General features: G+C 44.1%; 1 protein-coding gene across 9 annotated transcripts in view; it reads left to right on the top strand.

The window, feature by feature from the left end:
* ANO5 (anoctamin 5) overlaps positions 1-21,036 on the top strand; it is a 315,349-nt gene that overhangs the window by 45,202 nt on the left and 249,111 nt on the right. For all 9 annotated transcript variants that reach the window (XR_009962490.1, XM_062607248.1, XM_062607247.1 and 6 more), the window contains 9 exons: positions 16-167; positions 10,973-11,047; positions 11,684-11,906; positions 14,311-14,480; positions 15,918-16,015; positions 16,265-16,395; positions 18,101-18,306; positions 19,285-19,466; positions 20,603-20,708. Coding sequence is in view for 8 of the 9 variants with exons in the window: in XM_062607248.1 (XP_062463232.1) it covers positions 16-167; positions 10,973-11,047; positions 11,684-11,906; positions 14,311-14,480; positions 15,918-16,015; positions 16,265-16,395; positions 18,101-18,306; positions 19,285-19,466; positions 20,603-20,708 (1,343 nt within the window). In the remaining variant the exon portion in view is untranslated. The remainder of the gene's footprint in view (positions 1-15; positions 168-10,972; positions 11,048-11,683; positions 11,907-14,310; positions 14,481-15,917; positions 16,016-16,264; positions 16,396-18,100; positions 18,307-19,284; positions 19,467-20,602; positions 20,709-21,036) is intronic.

Here is a 21,036-nt window from a genome sequence, read left to right as displayed (position 1 = left end):
ATTTCCAAACTGCAGTTACACTTTTCTTGGAGTTTTGGAAGAGACGGCAAGCTAGACTGAAATATGAGTGGGATTTGGTTGATTTTGAAGAGGAACAGCAACAACTCCAGCTGAGGCCTGAGTATGAGGCAAAATGTACCCAGAAGAAGAAGAACCCTGTTACTCAGGTAGGGAGTGTGTTGAGTTGACATGCACACGGATTCAGTTGTATGGTGACAGTTTGCTTATGTGTGAGTTGTGTCCCAGGAACAACAAGCCTGTATCTTACAGCTAGGTAAAGATTTGTGAGGCACATAGGCAATGCCACATTCATCTTGGAGCAGGGCAGGCCCTCAGCTACTGCATCCCCAGAAAGCAGTGCTTGTGACAGCAGGGGATTTGGCTGAAGTATGGAGAATGTGATGCCAACCTCACCTTTCCTGAACACAGTGGATTGCATCAAAGCAGAATTTGCTTCTGGAGTGCATGCATAACTTTCATTAATTCTGCTCTCTTGATTTTAATTTCTACTGAAAACCAATTTTAGGAAGAAATTCTTCGCTATTGAGGATGGTGAGGTGCTGACACAGGTTGTGGCTGCCCCATCCCTGGCAGTGTTCAGGGCCAGGTTGGACAGGGCTTGGAGCAGCCTGGTTTAGTGGAAGATGTCCCTGCCCATGGCAGGGAGTTGAAACTAGATGAGCTTTAAGGTGCCTTCCAACCTGCACCATTCGGGTTCTGTGATATATTAAATCGGGAATTTAACAGAGGCAAAGTTTATAATTTTTACTTGGCTAACACTATCTTTACAGTGTCCTTCATGTTTTCAGGTAGCAGTCTCTGAAATCTTCACGCCTTTAAAAGGACTCTTTCTCATCCCTATGCCACATAGGAAGAAGCAGCCATCTTGATGTAAAGATACGTAGGTGTCACTAGCTGTGGTTTTGTTTCTCATATAAACCACTTTGTCTGGGGAACACTAGAGAAAGAGAGGTTGCTGAAGCTCTTTGAAATCTAATTGAGATACAATTAACCACACTCTTTAACTCTCTTAAATGCTCTATATAAATGGTTGTCTTCATTTATATTTAATTTAGGTAGGTGTTACTGGACAAATTCAGGGATCAGATGGTCGCATTCCAGTACGACATCTACCACCTCAATTTGACCTATTTTTAAATCAGCATTCCTCTTCCTAGAATTGCGTATGAATAACTTCTTTTCACTAGGTCAAGTGAAGTCATAGGTGTACTTAGAGAACAAGTTTTCAGGCGAGAAATAGAAGCTTAGAGCATGTGAAGTATCATTGCTATATAAACAGTAGCCCTGTCTTTCAGGGCTTCTCTCCTTAGCTATTAGGAAGTGTATGCACTAATCTTATTGCTCATGAGAGATGTTTTTTCTGTCTCTACTTCCCCTTCTGCACATGAACTGTTAATGCTGCTGTTTTTCAGTGTACGAGTAACAGATTTGAGTTACACAGAGATTTTGGAGAGCCACAGACTATGATTTTGAGTGTAGCTCTGCTGAGTTACTGATTTCTGCATGCTCAGGAAAAGACCTGTGGGTAAAACAGTTTTTCATTAGCTGGTTCTGCTAATTGAAAACCCATGTCTGCATGTGGGATGCTAGCTACTAGCTTGCATTCCTGTGTATGCTCAGTCTCAAAACTGACTGGCAGGTGGTGTTTATGTCAGCACAGAGCAAACCCATAGTCTGAGGAGGTGAATAAGCTGCAGCAGATCACAGCCAGAGATGGCATGGATTAGGTGTTTGTTTAACTGTTGTGAGGGAGGAGATTGTGAGCTCCTTACATTCATGCAGATCTTTTAGGTAGAATTGTTTATTTCAACTGCATTTGGGAAATAGAAATTGGACCATAATACATTTTTCTTGTCTCAGAGTGAGATACTGTGCTGCTCTGTGCTTTCTAAGTATGCATTAACAATTACCATAAAAATTAATGAGTGTCCAATCCCTTGTTTTATGATGCATCAATTTATTACCTTGATGGATTTTCAGGAGCTTTTGTGCATTGGGGTTTAGCAGTGATCATTATCAACACCCAGTTCTAGCAAACCATACTGGTTAGCCAGGCTGCAGTGTTGTTTCCTTTTATTTCATAATGTGGAATACTGAACACGTGAAAGGACCATGCTTTCAATCAGTTAATTCTGCAGACTGATAAGGCAATATGGGTCCGGATCACTTGAGTTACCTGCATCACACGGCTGGCTTTGCCTCACTCAGAAAAGTATTTCCTCATTATTCTTGGCCACGATTCAAAATTCTAGGTGCTCTAAAATAGAAATTGCCCATTTGGGGGCTTCAATAAAAAAAAACATTTGCTTGTGGTATTAACCAAGTGTCCTGGGTTCCGCAGTAGCAGTCATGTTTTTCCTTTGTGTTAACTGGTACAGTGCTGTGTTTTGACTTCCAGTTTGAGAACAGTGTTGGTGAAGCCGATGTTCTCGGTTGTTGCTAAGTGATGTTTACCCTGACCAAGGACTCTGTGAGGCTCATGCTCTGCCAGGGAGGAGGGGAGGCTGTGAGGAAGCAGAGACGGGGCGCCTGACCCGGGCTAGCCGGGGAGGTATTCCATACCACAGCACGTCATGCCCGGGGTGAGGGGTAACTGGGAGTGACCCGGAAGGACAGGGGTTTCCGGGTGGAGCTCGTTTCTCTTGGCCGGTGGTATCGTATTCTTTTCCCTTGTTATTTTCCCTTATCATTGTTGTAGCTGATAGTAGCGGTGGTGATTTGTTGCTGGACTGTTTTTGTCTCAACCCGTAGGAGTTGCACTCTCTCGATCCTCCTCCCCGTTCCTCCGGGAGCGGGGAAGGGGAGAGCCCCGGTGCGGGGAGGCAGGGGGGGAGACGGACACGGACCTCGATTGTTGTCAGCTCGGCACCACTCACTGGGAGTGAGTGAACAAGCTACCTGACTGGGTTTAAACCACGACAGTTATTTTTGGCGCCCAACGTGGGGCACGAAGGGTTGAGATAAGAACAGATCTGACTGGATTGATAGTCACTCGTCACAATGCTGATTTATTGGCTCTCAAGGTTGTTCCTCTTGATCTCACAGTTTCAGTATATGATATCTTACGTCCATCCGGTACTTGCTGTATTAGTGTTTTTCAAGTATGGGGCTTGGGCTAAGGTTTTTATCCCATTGTACTTTATGGTAATGACTTGTAATACAATAGAATCATTGATCATGAAATTGATCTGGCTTATGTTCCCAGTGTGGTCACCACCTTTATACTTTGGGAGGTATATGATGGAGGTGCTTAGCAATTACACATCTTTTTTCTCCTTCTCAGGTGCTCAACCTGGGAAGGAGACATCCTTTTACCCTCCTAGTCGTCCCCCCAGACCATTTACATTTGAGAGTTTTGAATTTTTTGAATGGCCTTTTAATGCTGTTGAGACTTGTTTGCTGATGGTGATGGGAATCACCATGCTAACACGCATACAGAGTGTGTTTTACCCACTACTGATTTCAAGAGTTAAGCAGATTCAGGTTTGGGTCTTGTCTGGGGTCAAACGACGATGTAGGAGGACCGAGAGATTTTCCCTGAGGCTGGACAGCCATGAGTGGCAGGGTGTGTGGGATAGTATGGGCAAGTATCTAGGTCAGTGGGCCCCTCCAGTACTTTGGAATTTCACTACTGAACAACTGCAAAATCCAGAAGAATTAGTAAAACACTTAAATGAGGTGTGTGGTCATTCTGGCCATACCAGAGATGGACAAATCATGGCAACGTGCTGGGGCTTGGCCTATGCTTACAGGGCCTTGTTCAACACTATCCAGCACCTTCAAAAGGAAAAGAATGTCGGCGGATCTGAGGGCAAAGCAACAGTCGCTACTCAAACTTTGGCTGCAATGAACAGCACAGCTGTCCCAGTGGCAAGTACAGCAGCTGCTCAAACTTCAACTGCAACAGACAGCGCGGTTACCCCAGCTCCAAGCACAGTAGCTACACCACCCCCAGTAACAAGTACAGTTGCTACTCAAACCACAGTGATAATCACTGCAGCCAAACCAGAGGACCAATTCGTACCAATATCAGTTGCCCCTGTACGCAAGAGAACAAGCAAAAAGGAGGCAAAAAGGGTGAAGCGAGATGAAGAACCAATGAATTCACCACCCGGTCCAGAATCTGATCAGGAGTCATCATCACATGACGAAGAAGAAGAAGAAGAGGTAACTTCTCGACCTCGGACCTCAACCGAGCTGCGGAATATGCGAAAAGATTTTACCCGTCAACCAGGGGAGCACATCATCACCTGGTTACTCCGATGCTGGGACAATGGGGCTGATGGTCACGAACTAGAAGGTACAGAAGCCAAGCAGCTGGGATCACTTGCTAGAGAAGGGGGAATTGACAAAGCAATTGCAAGAGAGAAAAAGTCCCTCAGCCTTTGGAGGAGGCTCTTGGCAGCTGTGAAAGAAAGGTTTCCGTACAAGGACGATGTTACGAGTCGTTCGGCCAAGTGGAATACTATAGACAAAGGCATCCAGTCTCTGAGGGAATCGGCCATCGTAGAGATGATCTATCACATCAAGCCGAATAACGGGGATACACCTATAGATCCAGATGAAGTTGAATGTACACGACCCATGTGGCGAAAACTTACACGGAATGCACCGTCATCATATGCCCATTCATTGGCAACAGTAACCTGGAATGACATAGTACCACTAACAGTGGATGAAATGGTTCATAAACTCCGAGAGTTCGAAGACAATCTCACCCCTTCCATCATCTCAGCTGTGAAAAAACTGTCCCAGGACATCGAACAATTGAAGGACAATCTATCTGATTTATCCGGCTCCTCACGTGTACCAACACACGTCTCAGCTATTAACAAAAGGCGTCCTATTGTTCAAGAGAGGAGATACAGGAGGTATACGCCACGGGGTACCCTATGGTTTTACCTGCTGGATCACGGAGAAGACATGACAAAGTGGGATGGAAAACCTACTTCAGCTTTGGAGGAACGGGTGAGTGAACTGAAGAGGGGAGCAAGGGCCAAGACTGATCGTCCCATGAGAGCTACGGCTTCAGTCTCTGGTGATCAGTTTCCCAGATGGAGTGGAAGAGCTGATTTTACTCCAGCTCCTGTGATAAAGAAGAATAATCCCTTTCAACATGACTTAAGTGTCCAATGCTGTGACGACTGTTAGAGGGGCCCTGCCTCCAGCCAGGTGGAGGTAGGGGACAATCGGATTTACTGGACTGTGTGGATCAGATGGCCTGGCACATCAGTCCCACAGAAGTATAAGGCTCTAGTAGATACCGGTGCACAGTGTACCCTGATGCCATCAAGCTGTCAAGGGGTGGAACCCATCTATATTTCTGGAGTAACAGGAGGATCCCAAGAGTTGACTGTGCTGGAGGCTGAAATCAGCCTGACTGGGAGGGAATGGCAAAAGCACCCTATTGTGACTGGTCCAGAGGCTCCATGCATTCTCGGCATAGACTACCTCAAGAGAGGGTACTTCAAAGACCCAAAAGGGTACCGGTGGGCTTTTGGTATTGCTGCTTTGGAGACTGAGGAAATTGAGCAGCTGTCCACCTTGCCTGGTCTCTCAGAAGATCCCTCTGCTGTGGGGTTGCTGAAAGTTGAAGAACAACAAGTGCCAATTGCGACCACAACAGTGCACCGGCGGCAATATCGCACCAACCGAGACTCCCTGATTCCCATCCATCAGCTGATCCGTAGACTGGAGAGTCAGGGGGTGATCAGCAGGACCCGCTCACCCTTCAATAGCCCCATATGGCCAGTGCGAAAGTCTAATGGAGAATGGAGACTAACAGTAGACTATCGTGGCCTGAATGAAGTCACACCACCATTGAGTGCTGCCGTACCGGACATGCTAGAACTTCAGTATGAACTAGAGTCAAAGGCAGCCAAGTGGTATGCCACGATTGATATTGCCAATGCATTTTTCTCAATCCCTTTGGCAGCAGAGTGCAGGCCACAGTTTGCTTTTACTTGGAGGGGTGTCCAGTTCACTTGGAACCGACTGCCCCAGGGGTGGAAACACAGCCCTACCATCTGCCATGGACTGATCCAGACTGCACTGGAACAGGGGCAAGCTCCAGAACACCTGCAATACATTGATGACATTATTGTGTGGGGCGATACAGCGGAAGAAGTCTTTGAGAAAGGGAGGAAAATAATCCAAATCCTGCTGAAAGCCGGTTTTGCCATAAAACGGAGTAAGGTCAAGGGACCTGCACAGGAGATTCAATTTTTGGGAATAAAATGGCAAGATGGACGTAGACAGATCCCCACAGATGTGATCAACAAGATAACAGCAATGTCTCCGCCAACTAATAAGAAAGAAACGCAAGCTTTCTTGGGTGCAGTGGGGTTCTGGAGAATGCACATCCCAAATTACAGTTCGATTGTAAGCCCTCTCTATCATGTGACCCGGAAGAAGAATGATTTTAAATGGGGCCCTGAGCAGCAACAAGCCTTTGAGCAAATTAAACGCGAGATAGTTCATGCAGTAGCCCTTGGACCAGTCCGGACCGGACCAGATGTAAAAAATGTACTGTACACTGCAGCTGGGGAGAACGGTCCTACCTGGAGCCTCTGGCAGAAAGCTCCAGGGGAGACTCGAGGTCGACCCCTCGGCTTTTGGAGTCGGGGATATAAAGGATCTGAGGCCAGCTATACCCCAACTGAGAAAGAAATACTGGCAGCCTATGAAGGGGTTCGAGCTGCTTCGGAAGTGATTGGCACTGAAGCACAGCTCCTTCTGGCACCCCGGCTGCCCGTGCTGGGCTGGATGTTCAAAGGCAGGGTCTCCTCTACACATCATGCAACCGATGCTACATGGAGTAAATGGGCTGCACTAATTACACAACGAACTCGAATAGGAAATCCCAGTCGTCCAGGCATTCTAGAAGCCATCATGGACTGGCCAGAGGGCAAAGATTTCGGAATGTCACCAGAGGAGGAGGTGATGCGCGCTGAAGAGGCCCCACCATATAATAAACTGTCAGAAAGTGAAAAGCAGTATGCCTTGTTTACTGACGGCTCTTGCCGTATTGTGGGAAAACATCGGAGATGGAAGGCAGCTGTATGGAGTCCTGGACGACAAGTTGCAGAAACTGCTGACGGAGAGGGTGAATCGAGTCAGTTTGCCGAGGTGAAAGCCATCCAGCTGGCCCTGGACATTGCTGAACGAGAAAAGTGGCCAGTACTTTATCTCTATACTGACTCATGGATGGTGGCAAATGCCCTGTGGGGGTGGTTGAAGCAGTGGAAGCAGAGCAACTGGCAACGCAGAGGTAAACCCATCTGGGCTGCTGCACTGTGGAAAGATATTGCTGCCAGGGTGCAGAACCTGGTGGTGAAGGTACGTCATGTAGATGCCCATGTACCCAAGAGTCGGGCCACTGAGGAACACCAGAACAACCAACAAGTGGATAAAGCGGCTAAGATTGAAGTGGCTCAGATGGACTTAGATTGGCAACGTAAAGGTGAATTATTTTTGGCCCGGTGGGCCCATGACACTTCAGGCCATCAGGGCAGAGATGCAACATATAGATGGGCCCGTGACCGAGGGGTGGACTTAACAATGGACACTATTGCCCAGGTTATTCATGAGTGTGAAACATGTGCTGCAATTAAACAAGCCAAGCGGTTAAAGCCTCTTTGGTATGGAGGACGATGGTTGAAGTATAAATATGGGGAGGCCTGGCAGATTGACTATATCACACTGCCACCAACCCGCCAAGGCAAGCGCCATGTGCTTACCATGGTGGAAGCAACCACCGGGTGGCTGGAAACATACGCCGTGCCCCATGCCACTGCCCGGAACACCATCCTGGGCCTTGAGAAACAAATTTTGTGGCGACACGGCACCCCAGAGAGAATTGAGTCAGACAATGGGACTCATTTCCGGAATAACCTTATAGATATTTGGGCCAAAGAGCATGGCATTGAGTGGGTATATCACATCCCCTACCATGCACCAGCCTCTGGGAAAATCGAACGGTACAATGGGCTGTTAAAAACTACACTGAGAGCAATGGGTGGGGGAACTTTCAAGCATTGGGATACACACTTACCAAAGGCCACCTGGTTGGTTAACACCAGAGGATCTGCCAACAGGGCTGGCCCAGCCCAGTCAGAACTGTTACATATTGTAGAGGGGGACAAAGTTCCCGTGGTGCATATGAAGAATTTGCTGGGAAAGACAGTCTGGGTAATTCCTGCTTCAGGTAAAGGCAAACCCACTCGTGGGATTGCTTTTGCTCAGGGACCTGGATATACTTGGTGGGTAATGCGGGAAGATGGGGAAGTCCGATGTATACCTCAAGGGGATTTGATTTTAGGGGAAAACAGCCAGTGAACTCAATTGTATGCTGTTGCCTGCTGTGTAATGCTTTTATAGCCCATCAACTAGATGTCTCCAGGTCACCAGCGACTGGCCCTGACTTCCCTCCAGCCATCATCCCAACAGAGAATGAACTTTGAACATCATGGACCGAATGGACTCGGCAGCATTATAGGGATTGGTCCATGCACTAAGAAAATGATTTTTCCTCTTGGTCTGTATGTATATGGATGTATATATGTGGGAGAGCGATGGTGTATTGAAAAATGTGGGATCTGAGCACGACGTGAATGGTATGGAATAAGGGGTGGATAATGTCCTGGGTTCCGCAGTAGCAGTCATGTTTTTCCTTTGTGTTAACTGGTACAGTGCTGTGTTTTGACTTCCAGTTTGAGAACAGTGTTGGTGAAGCCGATGTTCTCGGTTGTTGCTAAGTGATGTTTACCCTGACCAAGGACTCTGTGAGGCTCATGCTCTGCCAGGGAGGAGGGGAGGCTGTGAGGAAGCAGAGACGGGGCGCCTGACCCGGGCTAGCCGGGGAGGTATTCCATACCACAGCACGTCATGCCCGGGGTGAGGGGTAACTGGGAGTGACCCGGAAGGACAGGGGTTTCCGGGTGGAGCTCGTTTCTCTTGGCCGGTGGTATCGTATTCTCTTCCCTTGTTATTTTCCCTTATCATTGTTGTAGCTGATAGTAGCGGTGGTGATTTGTTGCTGGACTGTTTTTGTCTCAACCCGTAGGAGTTGCACTCTCTCGATCCTCCTCCCCGTTCCTCCGGGAGCGGGGAAGGGGAGAGCCCCGGTGCGGGGAGGCAGGGGGGAGACGGACACGGACCTCGATTGTTGTCAGCTCGGCACCACTCACTGGGAGTGAGTGAACAAGCTACCTGACTGGGTTTAAACCACGACACCAAGCTAGATCATAATGAAAATGTGGGTTTGCTGATTATGGTAGAATCATAATTTACATAAATAATGAAGCATTCCATTCAAACTTAGGCTCTGTCATTGCACACAGTTGCCTACACTTTGTTCTAAAGTAAAAAGCTTGTTGAATAGCCTAGAATGCGCAGAATATTTGTTCTTAGTACAGAATATACATATTGTTTACTAATACAAAATAGGTATAAAAAGTTATGGTGGAGCCAATGTAAATGCTGTGGTGATGTGGATGGAGGGGAGTATTTGTTTCTTGGCACCTGCTGTACTTGGTGTTTAACTTGACAGATGTGGATGTGGCTGCCCCATCCCTGGCATTGTTCAAGGACAGGCTGGGCGAGGCTTGGGAGCAACCTGGTCTAGTGGAAGGTGTCCCTGCTAGTGGCAGGAACTAGATGAGCTTTAAGTCCCATCGAACCCAAACCATTCTGTGAGTCTGTGTAGAGTCACCTAATATCTGCTCATATCTTCAGCTTTGTTTTACAGTTCTGTTAATAGAGCCTTTAACTGTTACATAACTATGTAACTTGACTACAGTATTGATAACTGCGTTTGGCAAGTATACACAGGCAGATGCAGGCAGTAAACCTCTCCTGAGAGAGCAGCACATGATACTTCAGACAAAAGCGCATTGGTGTGAATAAGCCGACTGAGTAAAGAATATGTCTATCAAGAAATAATGCTTGTAAAACAGCTGCTCCTGCTTGGTTATGTCAGGGAGAAATGTGCAGCTCAGTTGCAGCCATTGTATTCAGCATAATTACACCACATTATGCTAGGGTGTTTGGCACACTGGGCTTTTGTGCAGCAGAAAATAAACCCCCTTCAACATTTTTCAGGTTCAGTATCTTCTGTTGTCAAATAAAGTATTTTCTGGTTCACTGTACTTAATATTGTGCTTGCCTATAGTAATTGGTGACTCTTTGAGGAGCATAAGCATCCTTTATCACTGCCTTTATCAAATTCAGGTTATTTTTTTATTAGCTCTTTTTCCATAGGTGTTAGTTCTTAAATGATCCTTTGTTAACACTTGTAATGTGGTATTTTAGGAGTTAGAATTGGTTGCAAAAAAGAGAACTTTACACGAGCATGGGAAGTTGTTCATGTTCTATGTGGGGATACTCGCCTGGGTAAGACCTTGCTGCCTGGTGCAGTGGCAGAAGTTGGCAACTAATGAATGTGACCATTTCTTCAATTAAAATGAAAAAGAAATTGAAGGAGTGGAGGAGAATGTTCTCTGGCTGTGTGGAAAAAAACATGGCGCATCCAAGTAAATGACTGTTTTAAGAAACCTAAACATGAAGAATTCATTAAAATTCAGTCTAGCTGTGGGCTCTGAGCTGTCTGACAGCTGACCCAGCATTACAGTAATCATTCTGGCCTGCTCATCTAATGAAAAAGTTGTTTTTTTTTCTTCAGCTACTGATTGTTTATTGCAAAGGTGTAACCATTCTTCACAGGTACTATCTTTCAGCATTTTTGTGGCCACTTCTGCCCTGATCTGTATTCCCCCCAACCCCAGCACGCTCAAAATCATGTCCTATCTGCCCTTCTAGAGAGAGGGGTTCCTAAATGGTTTTGCTCAGATGTGGGCACTTCCACTCAGCTGAAGAGAGCTCTGTGTGCTGCTTGATATTAGAATAAGATTACGGATCTGTGAACTGTGCTGTGCTTGCTTGACTGTTTCAGGAGATGGAGCCTTATTTGCCTATAACTAGCCAGGCTGTGCGGTTCTGCATCTCAGGAACTACAGTGTTGTTCTGGGTGAGCATCTTTTTGAATCGTCGCTGTAACGTATATCACAGTTGCTGATCATCACTAATCACAACCTTAACACACACTGGTTTTAATCGTGATATTAACGCATGCTTTTATTATTGTCCTGCACATTTCATGCTGACATGCAAAATACACTTCAAATAAAAAAAGAATAAATTTAGAAATCTGTTAATACGGAATTTAATTGGGCATTTTAGCATCAGGATAAGTTTTTCTCTGGCTTATGAGCTGTTAACAGGCCATACTGAAAAAAATGTAGTAAAGGCAAAAAAAAATAACCAACCAAAAAAGTATTATTCAGTACAATGAAGTACCTGCATAATCCTCTGTAGAAGTACCTGCAGAGTGAATTTCAGGGCGGATGATATCATCTGGCTTGTCTCTTCCATCTCCATGTCTGAATTCGTATTCTTCTGCACTTTTTAATGTTGGTATTGTCTGCTTTTCTTGTATTAATTAAATAATTCTGTTTGGTTTGATGTCTCAAGTATAACACAGTATCTTGCCTGTGTTCTTTGCATTTCAATGTTACTGAGCTCCTAGCCATAAAGATTGAAACATGAAGATTTCATCAGCTTTTTAGCTATACTGAGCTATGTGTTTCATGTCTCTTTTCCTTAGGTGTCTCTGATTATAGCTAGCATGATTGCAGTGATCGTATATCGCCTCGCAGTGTACGCTGCCTTCGCCAGCCTCATGGAGAACACGCAGACTCTGCAACCCATCAGTGGGTTACTGACCCCTCAGCTGGCGACTTCAGTCACAGCCTCGTGCCTGAATTTTGTCATCATCATGATCCTGAATTTCTTCTATGAGAGAATAGCCATCTGGATTACTGACATGGGTAAGCAGTGCGCTTGAAGACAAGCCGCTCAAGGAATCGCTGAACACAGAACTTATCTAGAGGTGCTCTGCACAGTTATTCTCCACTTGGGCATAGTGGGAGCACCAGGATGGTAGCCTGTAGCATGCAACAGGTTATATCCATGGCCATGTGTGGAACATTTTCCCTGCATTTGAATAGTTATTATAAACTAGTTTCTCTTAGTATAATATTTGCATATATTAAAAGTAGTCTGTGGACACAATCCAACTTGTGAACCCAATTAAAACTTACGTGTTATATTAGTCACCAAAGCAAGATCAAACTGATTGAGTTAGAAGTCCTGGAGGTATGTTTTTAAAACCAGATCATAGCTTGCACAGCCATCTTAACAAGATAAAAGACTAAACAGTCATGTCTCGTCCTTTAGAGGAAAAGATAGGAAGATGGGAGATGGGCAAGTACAGTATTTCCATTGTTCTGAGCACTTTTTCCCTTAGCAGTAGATTTACACATTTCGAATGTCACAGATTAAAGGCAGAGATTGGGCAGGTTGCAAAGCTGGACCTGCGATGTGTCACTGTGGCTGTAGCCATTGGTAGCCTTGCTCCAGAACTGGAAGAGCTGGTAGGCAGGTCCAGAAAGAACTATGACTTTTGTAGCAGATTTGATGCTTGTCTGTTGCTTCCTTGCTGGAAATATCCTCCCCTAGAGCCCTTCTTACATATTTTGTTTTGTTTGCACTTAATGATTTAGAGGTACAACTCCCTGCAGGTGCTTTATAGAAAGAAATAATTGCAGAATATTCAGCTGGGGGCAGGCAGAGCTGAAAGTATGAGGTGTTTGGGGTTTGTACAGCTGTCATAAAAACAGTTGGGTAATCTTTTTTTATGAGGTCTTACAAGTGGAATCAAGAACTGAAAAGTGTTTCTTGCAGAAAGTTAATGGGATGCTGAATTGGGTTTATTTTGATTTATCATGGACTGTCTCTTTTCTCGGAGATCTGTATTACTTATCTCGCTTGGCCAAATTAGACCGAAGAAAGAACAAGTAATAAGTAAAAATGCCCCTAGCAATTTCATAAAACAAACATAAAATCATCATTTTTAATCTTTCTTTTTTTGACTTGCATGAAATAATAAGCATGAAGGCTCAGCAGTGTTATTTTGCTGCTTGCAAGTGTGGAGGATTAATTTTCAGTCAGCTCTGCCTGTGGTTATCAATTACAGACGAAAAATCAGTTGGCTTTTTTGGGAGCTGCTGCCCTCTTCTGGCAGCTGCACTAAACTGGGCTTAGAGGCACCCTTGTTTCCAGGGGAGGAAATGCTGCTGTCAGGAGTTCCCACCCTCTGCACTCCTGAATTCCCTTAAAAGGTTAGGCCAGGTTTTGCTTTCAGGTATGGAATATAATCTGCCTCTGGCCTCTGAACGTTGTGTGTCTGACAAAAACGTTTGAAGAGCTCACTGACAACAGAAATGTTTTAATGTGCTGCAAGCTAGGCAGACTGCCTCACCTGAGTGCTGCCTCCTTTGTAGTACGCCTTGCTGTTAAGTTCCAGTAAATACTCCATGTTCTTCTGCCATGCCAACTGACGCCAAGCTTGGAAATGTTAGTTTACTCAGATCTGTAAAATCACTTTACCACAGGGCAGGTCAACTCAACACATTTGCCAGATCCTGACCAATTCAGAGGCACTTGAATGCTTGTACTTTGTTCCCCTTTCTCTCAGCTTGAACTGGTTGTATGTTACCATGTAACAGACATTTTACCAATGTCCTTAGGGCTTCCTGCTACCTTTAAGAATGTAAACATTATTATTATGTGCTATAACGGCAGCAAAACTTCAGCAAAGGCTTGGTGATGCTCAGCAGTACCCAGATGCCTGTATCCTTCCCTGTTCTTCCCCTGTTGAGAGTCTCTTCTCTCAGAGGCAGGAGGTCCACCCAGTTTCTGCTGATTTCAGTGTTATACACATACAGTGTATTGGGAGAAAAAAAACAAACTATAAGATACTTTTCTACCACAAAGAAAAAAAAAAGATATTATCATGTACATAGCCAACAGTGAAATTGTCATACTATAGGAGTCCCTGCTAGTCACTGTGTGAGATTCATCTTGGAGCGTCTAAAATAGCCTACGGTTTGGAGATGGGCAAGTGCTAGTGGACGGTACAAGGAAAGGAAAATGGAAGCCTATACAAGTTTTAAGAATGAATTTCACTTGCATGCCTACTCAGAATGTTGCCTTATAAATTAAGGCTAGTGTGTTTGAGAAAAGGAACTCCGTCTGCTGAAATGTTTGTAGGTGGTTTTCTTTCTTTTTTCCTTTGGGGATGTAAGGGTGCTGTGCATGATGATTATTTATGAATCTGTATCCTTTTAAAGGGAATAAAGGGAAATAAAATTACTCTTTTCCATTTTACAGAGATACCAAGAACTCATATGGAATACGAGAACAGGCTCACTATGAAAATGTTTTTGTTCCAGTTTGTCAACTACTATTCATCCTGCTTCTATGTGGCCTTCTTCAAAGGGAAATTTGTTGGTTATCCAGGTGCCTACACATATATGTTTAATCGCTGGCGAAATGAGGAGGTAAGACTTTCTTGTTTAAGGTGGTTTGTATAACAGTAAACTCTTTATCCCCTCCAGTTATAAATTACCAGTTTCTCATTTGACTTGGACTAAGCTGGACCTCAGTTGGCCATCCTGATGCTGATGGAGAGGCATCCCTGGCAGTGTTCAAGGCCAGACTGGACAGGGCTTGGAGCAGCCTCGTCTAGTGGAAGATGTCCGTGCCCATGGCAGGGGGTTGGGATAAGATGATCTTTAAGGTCCCTTCCAACCTAAACCATTCAGGCATTCCAAGGACTCTTCCTGCTGTTGCTTATCAGGGAAACGCCAGCAGTGAAATTTGTGATTGTCAGACATAAGGGTGAAAAATCAAAATGTCTGCCGTGGCCCAAGTTCTCCTGTAATTGCAGTGGGTCTCGCCATAGGTCTTAGGTTAAAGGAAGTTACTATAAATGGATATAGATTATAGATTACCACCTCTTAAGGGGTCATTACAAGGAGGCAATCCTGACCTGGCTTAATTTCAAGACTTTAAAGTAAATTCCTTTCAGGCATCCCTGTTCTGCACTGCTCCTCATCCACTGACCTTCATTGGGAAGTATGACAAGGCATGCTGTAGACCACCAGGCAAAGCTCCCATTAGCTTCCATTGCTATCACATTGCATCCAGGCTATTCCAGCCCTGGTTGTTGTGGATGAAGTGTTCAGCAGCCCAAGCCTCATCCTTCATCCCATGTTTCAAAACAGCATCAGGTCCTTAGAAAGTTCAAATCTCAGTGGGAGCCAAATGAATTTTATCCTCCCTAACATAGCATCATCCTAAAATGTGCGCCATCCCTGGAAGGGGGGATTACTCTTCTTTAAATGGTCATTATAGAATCTCAGAAGCATGGAGTGGTTTGGGTTGGAAGGGACCTTAAAGCTCATCCAGTTCCAACCCCTTGCCATAGGCAGCGACATCTTCCACTAGACCAGGTTGCTCCAAGCCCCGTCCAGCCTAGCCTTGAACACTGCCAGGGGTGGGGCAGCCACAGCTTCTCTGGGCAACCTGTGCGAGCACCTCACCATCCTCACAGGGAAGAGCTTCTTCCTTATACCTAACCTAAATCTCCCCTGTTTTAACTTCATGTCCATTGCCTCTTGTCCTGTCACTACAGTCCCTGATGAAGAGTCTCTTTCTGGCATCCTTGTAGGCCCCCATCAGATACTAGTATGTTTTCAGACATGTTCTTTTTTTATCAATGTGTTCTATCAAGCACATTGAGCACTGAAAAGCCTTTCTGTAACAGCCTTCCTGGAAGAGTATCTTCGCAGCCTAGGTGAAAATGAAGTGTTGTCCTAAAACATTTTAAGAACTCTTCTACTTGTCTGTCTTTTAATTTCTACCTTAGCAGGTTAGGGATTATCTGGGTTATATCTGTTATTCATGTCCATTAACCCTCTATTTGTCTCTGCCAGTGCGATCCTGCAGGCTGCTTGATAGAATTGACGACACAGCTCACCATAGTCATGGCTGGCAAACAGATCTGGGGAAATATTCAAGAAGCCATTGTACCGTAAGTTCCCTCTTACACTGAGATGCCCTTGTTGTAGACAAGAGATTCTTGGAAGAAATAACAAGTGTTGCCATATGAAGAAGCTAAGATAAAGTCTTTCAAGACAAGTAGACTTATTTCATAGAGGCTTTTGACCTCTTTTTTTGTGAAAGCTGTGCTTGTAAAAGCATGTTGCGGCAAGGAGCTTGCTTAGAGAAAGGGATACTTAATCTACTTCTCTCATTATTAACCTTTTATCTGCATTTGCAGCTGGATTTGTAACTGGTGGGGGCGCCGCAAAGCTAGAAATAATCCAGAAAATTTATACAGTCGCTGGGAGCAAGACCATGATCTGCAGACATTTGGCGCTTTAGGCCTGTTCTATGAATATCTAGAAATGGGTAAGTTTAAAAATACACATTTAGAATTGAGGACAAGACACTTCGTACTGACACTGTAAAAAACAAAAGCTTCTCAATTCATTGTTCTGGGTTGATGCCACCACTTTCATCTGGTAAACAGCAGATGATTAACTGCTGGGAATCGTTAAATAGGTCAGCCCAATGAAAAAAAAACTAAACAAACAAGCTGCCTTTGCATCTTAGACTGTAGGGGATTTCACAGAAGCACTGCAAAGACTATCTATTGCCCTCATTTGAATGGGGAACATTATTCTCAGTGCAGCTAGCTGTCTTGCTGTCTGTTCTTCTTCCCTAGCATATTCTCAGCTGATGTCAGTGCAAGTTGTAAGTATGGGAAAGTTGTAAGTATGGGCTGAGTGCCAAATATTCTGTAGAGATGGGCACCACAAATAGGAGGTCTGCAAACTGGACAGGGGAAAATTCCATTTAGTTTGAGGTTTGTGCTGATCAGTGCTTCCATACAGTGAGCAGCCCAGCAGAGGGAGCTTGCGTAGCACAGTAGGCTTTTCCAAAGGTAATGTGAGCAGGTCAGTGTATGAAATTAGTCTACAAACCCTGAGAAACTAAAACAAACACTGAAGGCAAACTAAATGTAAAGTACACTAAAAATATATATATAGAGAATATTTGTTTATTATAAGGACAGAATTTGTTGAAAAGTGGATCTTTGTACTGTTTTATTTCTACAGAAACAGTCAAGTGTTCTAGATTGCCTAGAGATGTGTAGCTTTATTATTGTCACTTCCTACACTTTGTGATATTTCATACAGGGCCCTAATCTTGTGAAGCTAATATACTCAGAACAATTACTGCTGTCAGCTGTGCCTGTAATAGATGTCCTTGCTCTTCCTGAAGCAAAGCTGAACCACTAAGCTCCAGCATTGCCCTGGGGCTGCTAAGCGAGTAGGGATTTCGTTTCTTGTCCAAGATGAAGAACTTGTCACTGAAAGCATGGAGGAGCTGATGGCTGGTGCATGGGAATTTATTTTTATCCACTGCCTAAACCAGACAAGATGTTCTATTTCCTGTCTTTAAGACATCGTGGCAGTATTGGCTCTGCACTGAGGACTGTCACATTCTGTACCAAGCGACATTTCATTTTGGTAATGACTGAAGAAATCGTTCATGTATTTTATTTGCAATTCTTAAACTAACATTAAAACTCCATAGTGGAACTGTTACATTCAGATTTGGTATCATTTAGACTAAACCAGTAGCCATAGGTGGAGGTAAGGTTGTGATATTTCCTCTTTTTCATTTAGGAGTGTAGCTGACAAGTAACAGGAGAATAGGCTTGCTCTGTACAAACTGCAGGAAAGGAAAACCAGCCTGGTTTTGTTCCTCTCATAATTCAGAAGTGCAAAGGATGAGTATGTTCCAGTTTCCCTACAGCTGCATTCCATTCAGGAGACAACTGTGGCGCCATCAAAAAACTAGTATCCAGCACTACTGGCAGCACTATTGGAAAGGACCCAGATGCCCCATTCCCTTGGGTGCTGCTGATTGGCAGCCCTGAGAGAGAGACTAGACAAGTCTCAGGGCTGGGGCAGGTTGCCACTTGGCTTCAGGCAGGGCTGGAGATGACTTCTTGCTTGTCTGCAAGTGGCAACTTTCATGTTTCATTGTCACCCTGAAGGTACTTCTATAGGGGCAGATTTTGGCACTTTTCTTTTCTCCCTTGCAGTCATTCAGTTTGGATTCATTACTCTCTTCGTGGCATCTTTTCCCCTGGCTCCCCTCCTTGCTCTGATGAATAATATCCTGGAAATACGAGTAGACTCCTGGAAATTAACCACCCAGTATAGGAGACCTGTGGCTGCAAAAGCACATAGCATAGGAGTTTGGCAAGAAATCCTGAATGGAATGGCCATCTTGTCAGTCGTCACTAATGTAAGTACATTAACTGTGCTACATCAACTTTGATTCTTCCGTGTACTCACAATTTGCAGATTTAAAAATCATCTGATGCTTTTTGTCCTTCATCATCAGTATTGACTTCATCACATGTTACCTCATTTGGGTGGTTTGGCTTTTCTGTTGATTACACAATCCACGCTTCATTGGACTGTAATCTTTCAATCACTTGGCTGTGTTTTCCAGCATTTTGGAATGGTATAAGCCAGTCTGAAGCTTAGTTTGGTGAAGCACACTGATTGCCTTGAGGGGACAGGAGAGGTGGATTAATTGCATCGGCCTGATGACATTATGTCTTGTCATACCCATTCTGCTCATTCAGCTGCGTCCTGATGCCCCTGTGGGGCCAGTGGCTCAGCGTACTTAGTAGAAACTGGAAACTAAATGCTGTGCTAGTATTTCATCTGAATTATAATGGAAGGCAGACTGGCGAGCACAAGAGTTGCCTTTTTCTAATGTGGAATATTGAGTAGTATCAGATCTGCAAGTGTCTTGGGCAATAAATCCACTTGTAGGTATTACCTAAGTAGTAAGGTACCTGAGCATCTGAAGTATCTCCAGTTCCCAGGCAAAATGTGCTGGGAGCCATTGTTTAGTTTTCAGATACAGCTGGAGAAGGTGGCTCCCTCCTTTTCCCTCCAGTGATCGCACACTGAATTCGAGTTCATCCTCTCACAAGAATTCAAAACCGTATCTGTTATCACAGGTAGAAGACAGTTTGGTTTGAGGGGATATTTGGGGTTTGGTGCCTGTTGTAAGGAGTGTTCCCATATTTTTTGTTCACTGAATGCAGGGGAGGCTGCAGTCAGTGTCTTTACCAAGGTGCAGTGCCCTGGCTATGCTGCTTACGCTTGCTTTAAAAGATTCTGAGTTACACCACTGAGTCACAGTGCCAAAACCCTCGCAAGGTTTGTGGGCCACCTCCTTAATTCCTTTTCCAAATTTCTTTTTCAGGCTTTTATTGTTGCATTCACATCAGATATGATTCCTCGTTTAGTTTACTACTATGCTTATTCTGAAAACGAAGACTCGCCAATGTCTGGATACATAAACAATAGCTTGTCAGTGTTTCAAATCTCAGATTTTCCTGACAGAAATAAGCCTAAAGTGAATCGAGAAGACTTTGTCATATGCAGGTTGGTGTTGGTGTAATAACAGATATTTTCTTAGTATAATACAGTATGTGTATATTATATATATATAATTCTTAGTATGTGTAGAATACAGCATAAAAAGTCAATGCAGGTCTAAGCAGTCCACTAGAAATGAAATGATGTCATTCTCATCATTCTCAAGTGTGAGAGGTAGTGTTTATACTATTAACAAAGTGGTGCCTGAGATGGTACGAGATCAAAAAATCACCTTTTTGCTGTTTCGAGAGTCTCACTGCTAATCTTTTTGCTTGTTTGGGTGTGGTTTTACTTAATTAAACTATTGATTTTTGAATGATAGCGGAGATTGATGTCCTTAAGGCTGCAAACATCAGCCTATATTTTCAAAGGTTTTTAGGCTGCAATGCCTAGGCTAGACAAGAAAGTATCAATAAGGGGATGTTTGGATTCCAAAGCTGAAAATGAGACATGGTATTTGAAGTCAATGATTACTGTGCTAGGTATCACCAAGGATCTGGGCCATCCTGTTTTCACTAAAATAAAATAATCCTTTCTTGCTGGAAGAAGCATTGGAAGCTCCAGAAGAATTGGAGAAGTCCATGGTAGAAGAAGAATATTGATTTGATGAAAACGGAAAAGACCCAAATAAATGAACATACAGAAAAACCCAGGACTTTAAGAAGAAACTACATTTGTATGATGCATTAGCTTTAAAACCTCAGGAGTCTTTATTCTATTCATACATGTGAGTGTAGAACACTACTCAAGACTGTCCTTCCATTAAACCCTGCATCTGCCCAGCCCATAATCTGACAATGTCTGTGACATTTACTCAAAACCTGTCTGTCACTCTGATCCATTCCACCCCTCTGTCCTGTATTAGCTGATGATTGCCTGAAAAACAGTGACCTATGTACAAAACTTCACTTCTCACACAACCTCATCTCTGCTCCGCTGCAGTGAGCATGAGGGTGTTTAAACAAACATCACATAGAAACAAATCAAGGGGCAATCTTTTTCTGCCAAAGGAAACAGCATTTAAAACAAGGTGAAAAGGTTCCGTAAGTGACAGCTGTATTTGCCTGTCAGTGTCACTGAGCTTGTAGTCTGTCTCAGACTGACGGTGACATTTCAACTTTGCATGTCTTTCTATCCAACAGGTACAGAGACTATCGATACCCTCCAGATCATGAGAGGAAATATTTACACACTATGCAGTTCTGGCATATTCTTGCTGCAAAACTGGCCTTTATAATTATTATGGAGGTATGTTCCCTAAAAAATTTTCCTGCTGAAATTGGTACTGTAGCTAGTTACTAATAGTACCAAAAATAGAACTGCTGCGTATCAAATCGTTGCTTCCCTAAGTAATACCAAACTCAAGAAGGTCTTTATGCAGATGGAAAAGACAGGGACCACCTCTACTAGCACTTTTCCTTCTCCTGGTTTCACTGAAGACCTGGATGGGAGATGGCCATACCCAAAATCCAGAAAGCATTTTGCAGTGATACATATTAGCTAAAAATAGCTAAATCCATAATTTGCTTAATTGTCACTTCAGTATTAGGCCACTGTCTTGCAAGTTTGCAGCGGA

Source organism: Pezoporus occidentalis, unplaced genomic scaffold (genome assembly GCF_034315485.1).
Source record: "Pezoporus occidentalis ecotype Australia unplaced genomic scaffold, CSIRO_AGI_Poc_V1 ctg121, whole genome shotgun sequence".
Lineage (NCBI taxonomy): Eukaryota > Metazoa > Chordata > Aves > Psittaciformes > Psittacidae > Pezoporus > Pezoporus occidentalis.
Note: the sequence above shows the minus strand (reverse complement) of the source record. Positions and strands in the feature narration are given on the sequence as shown.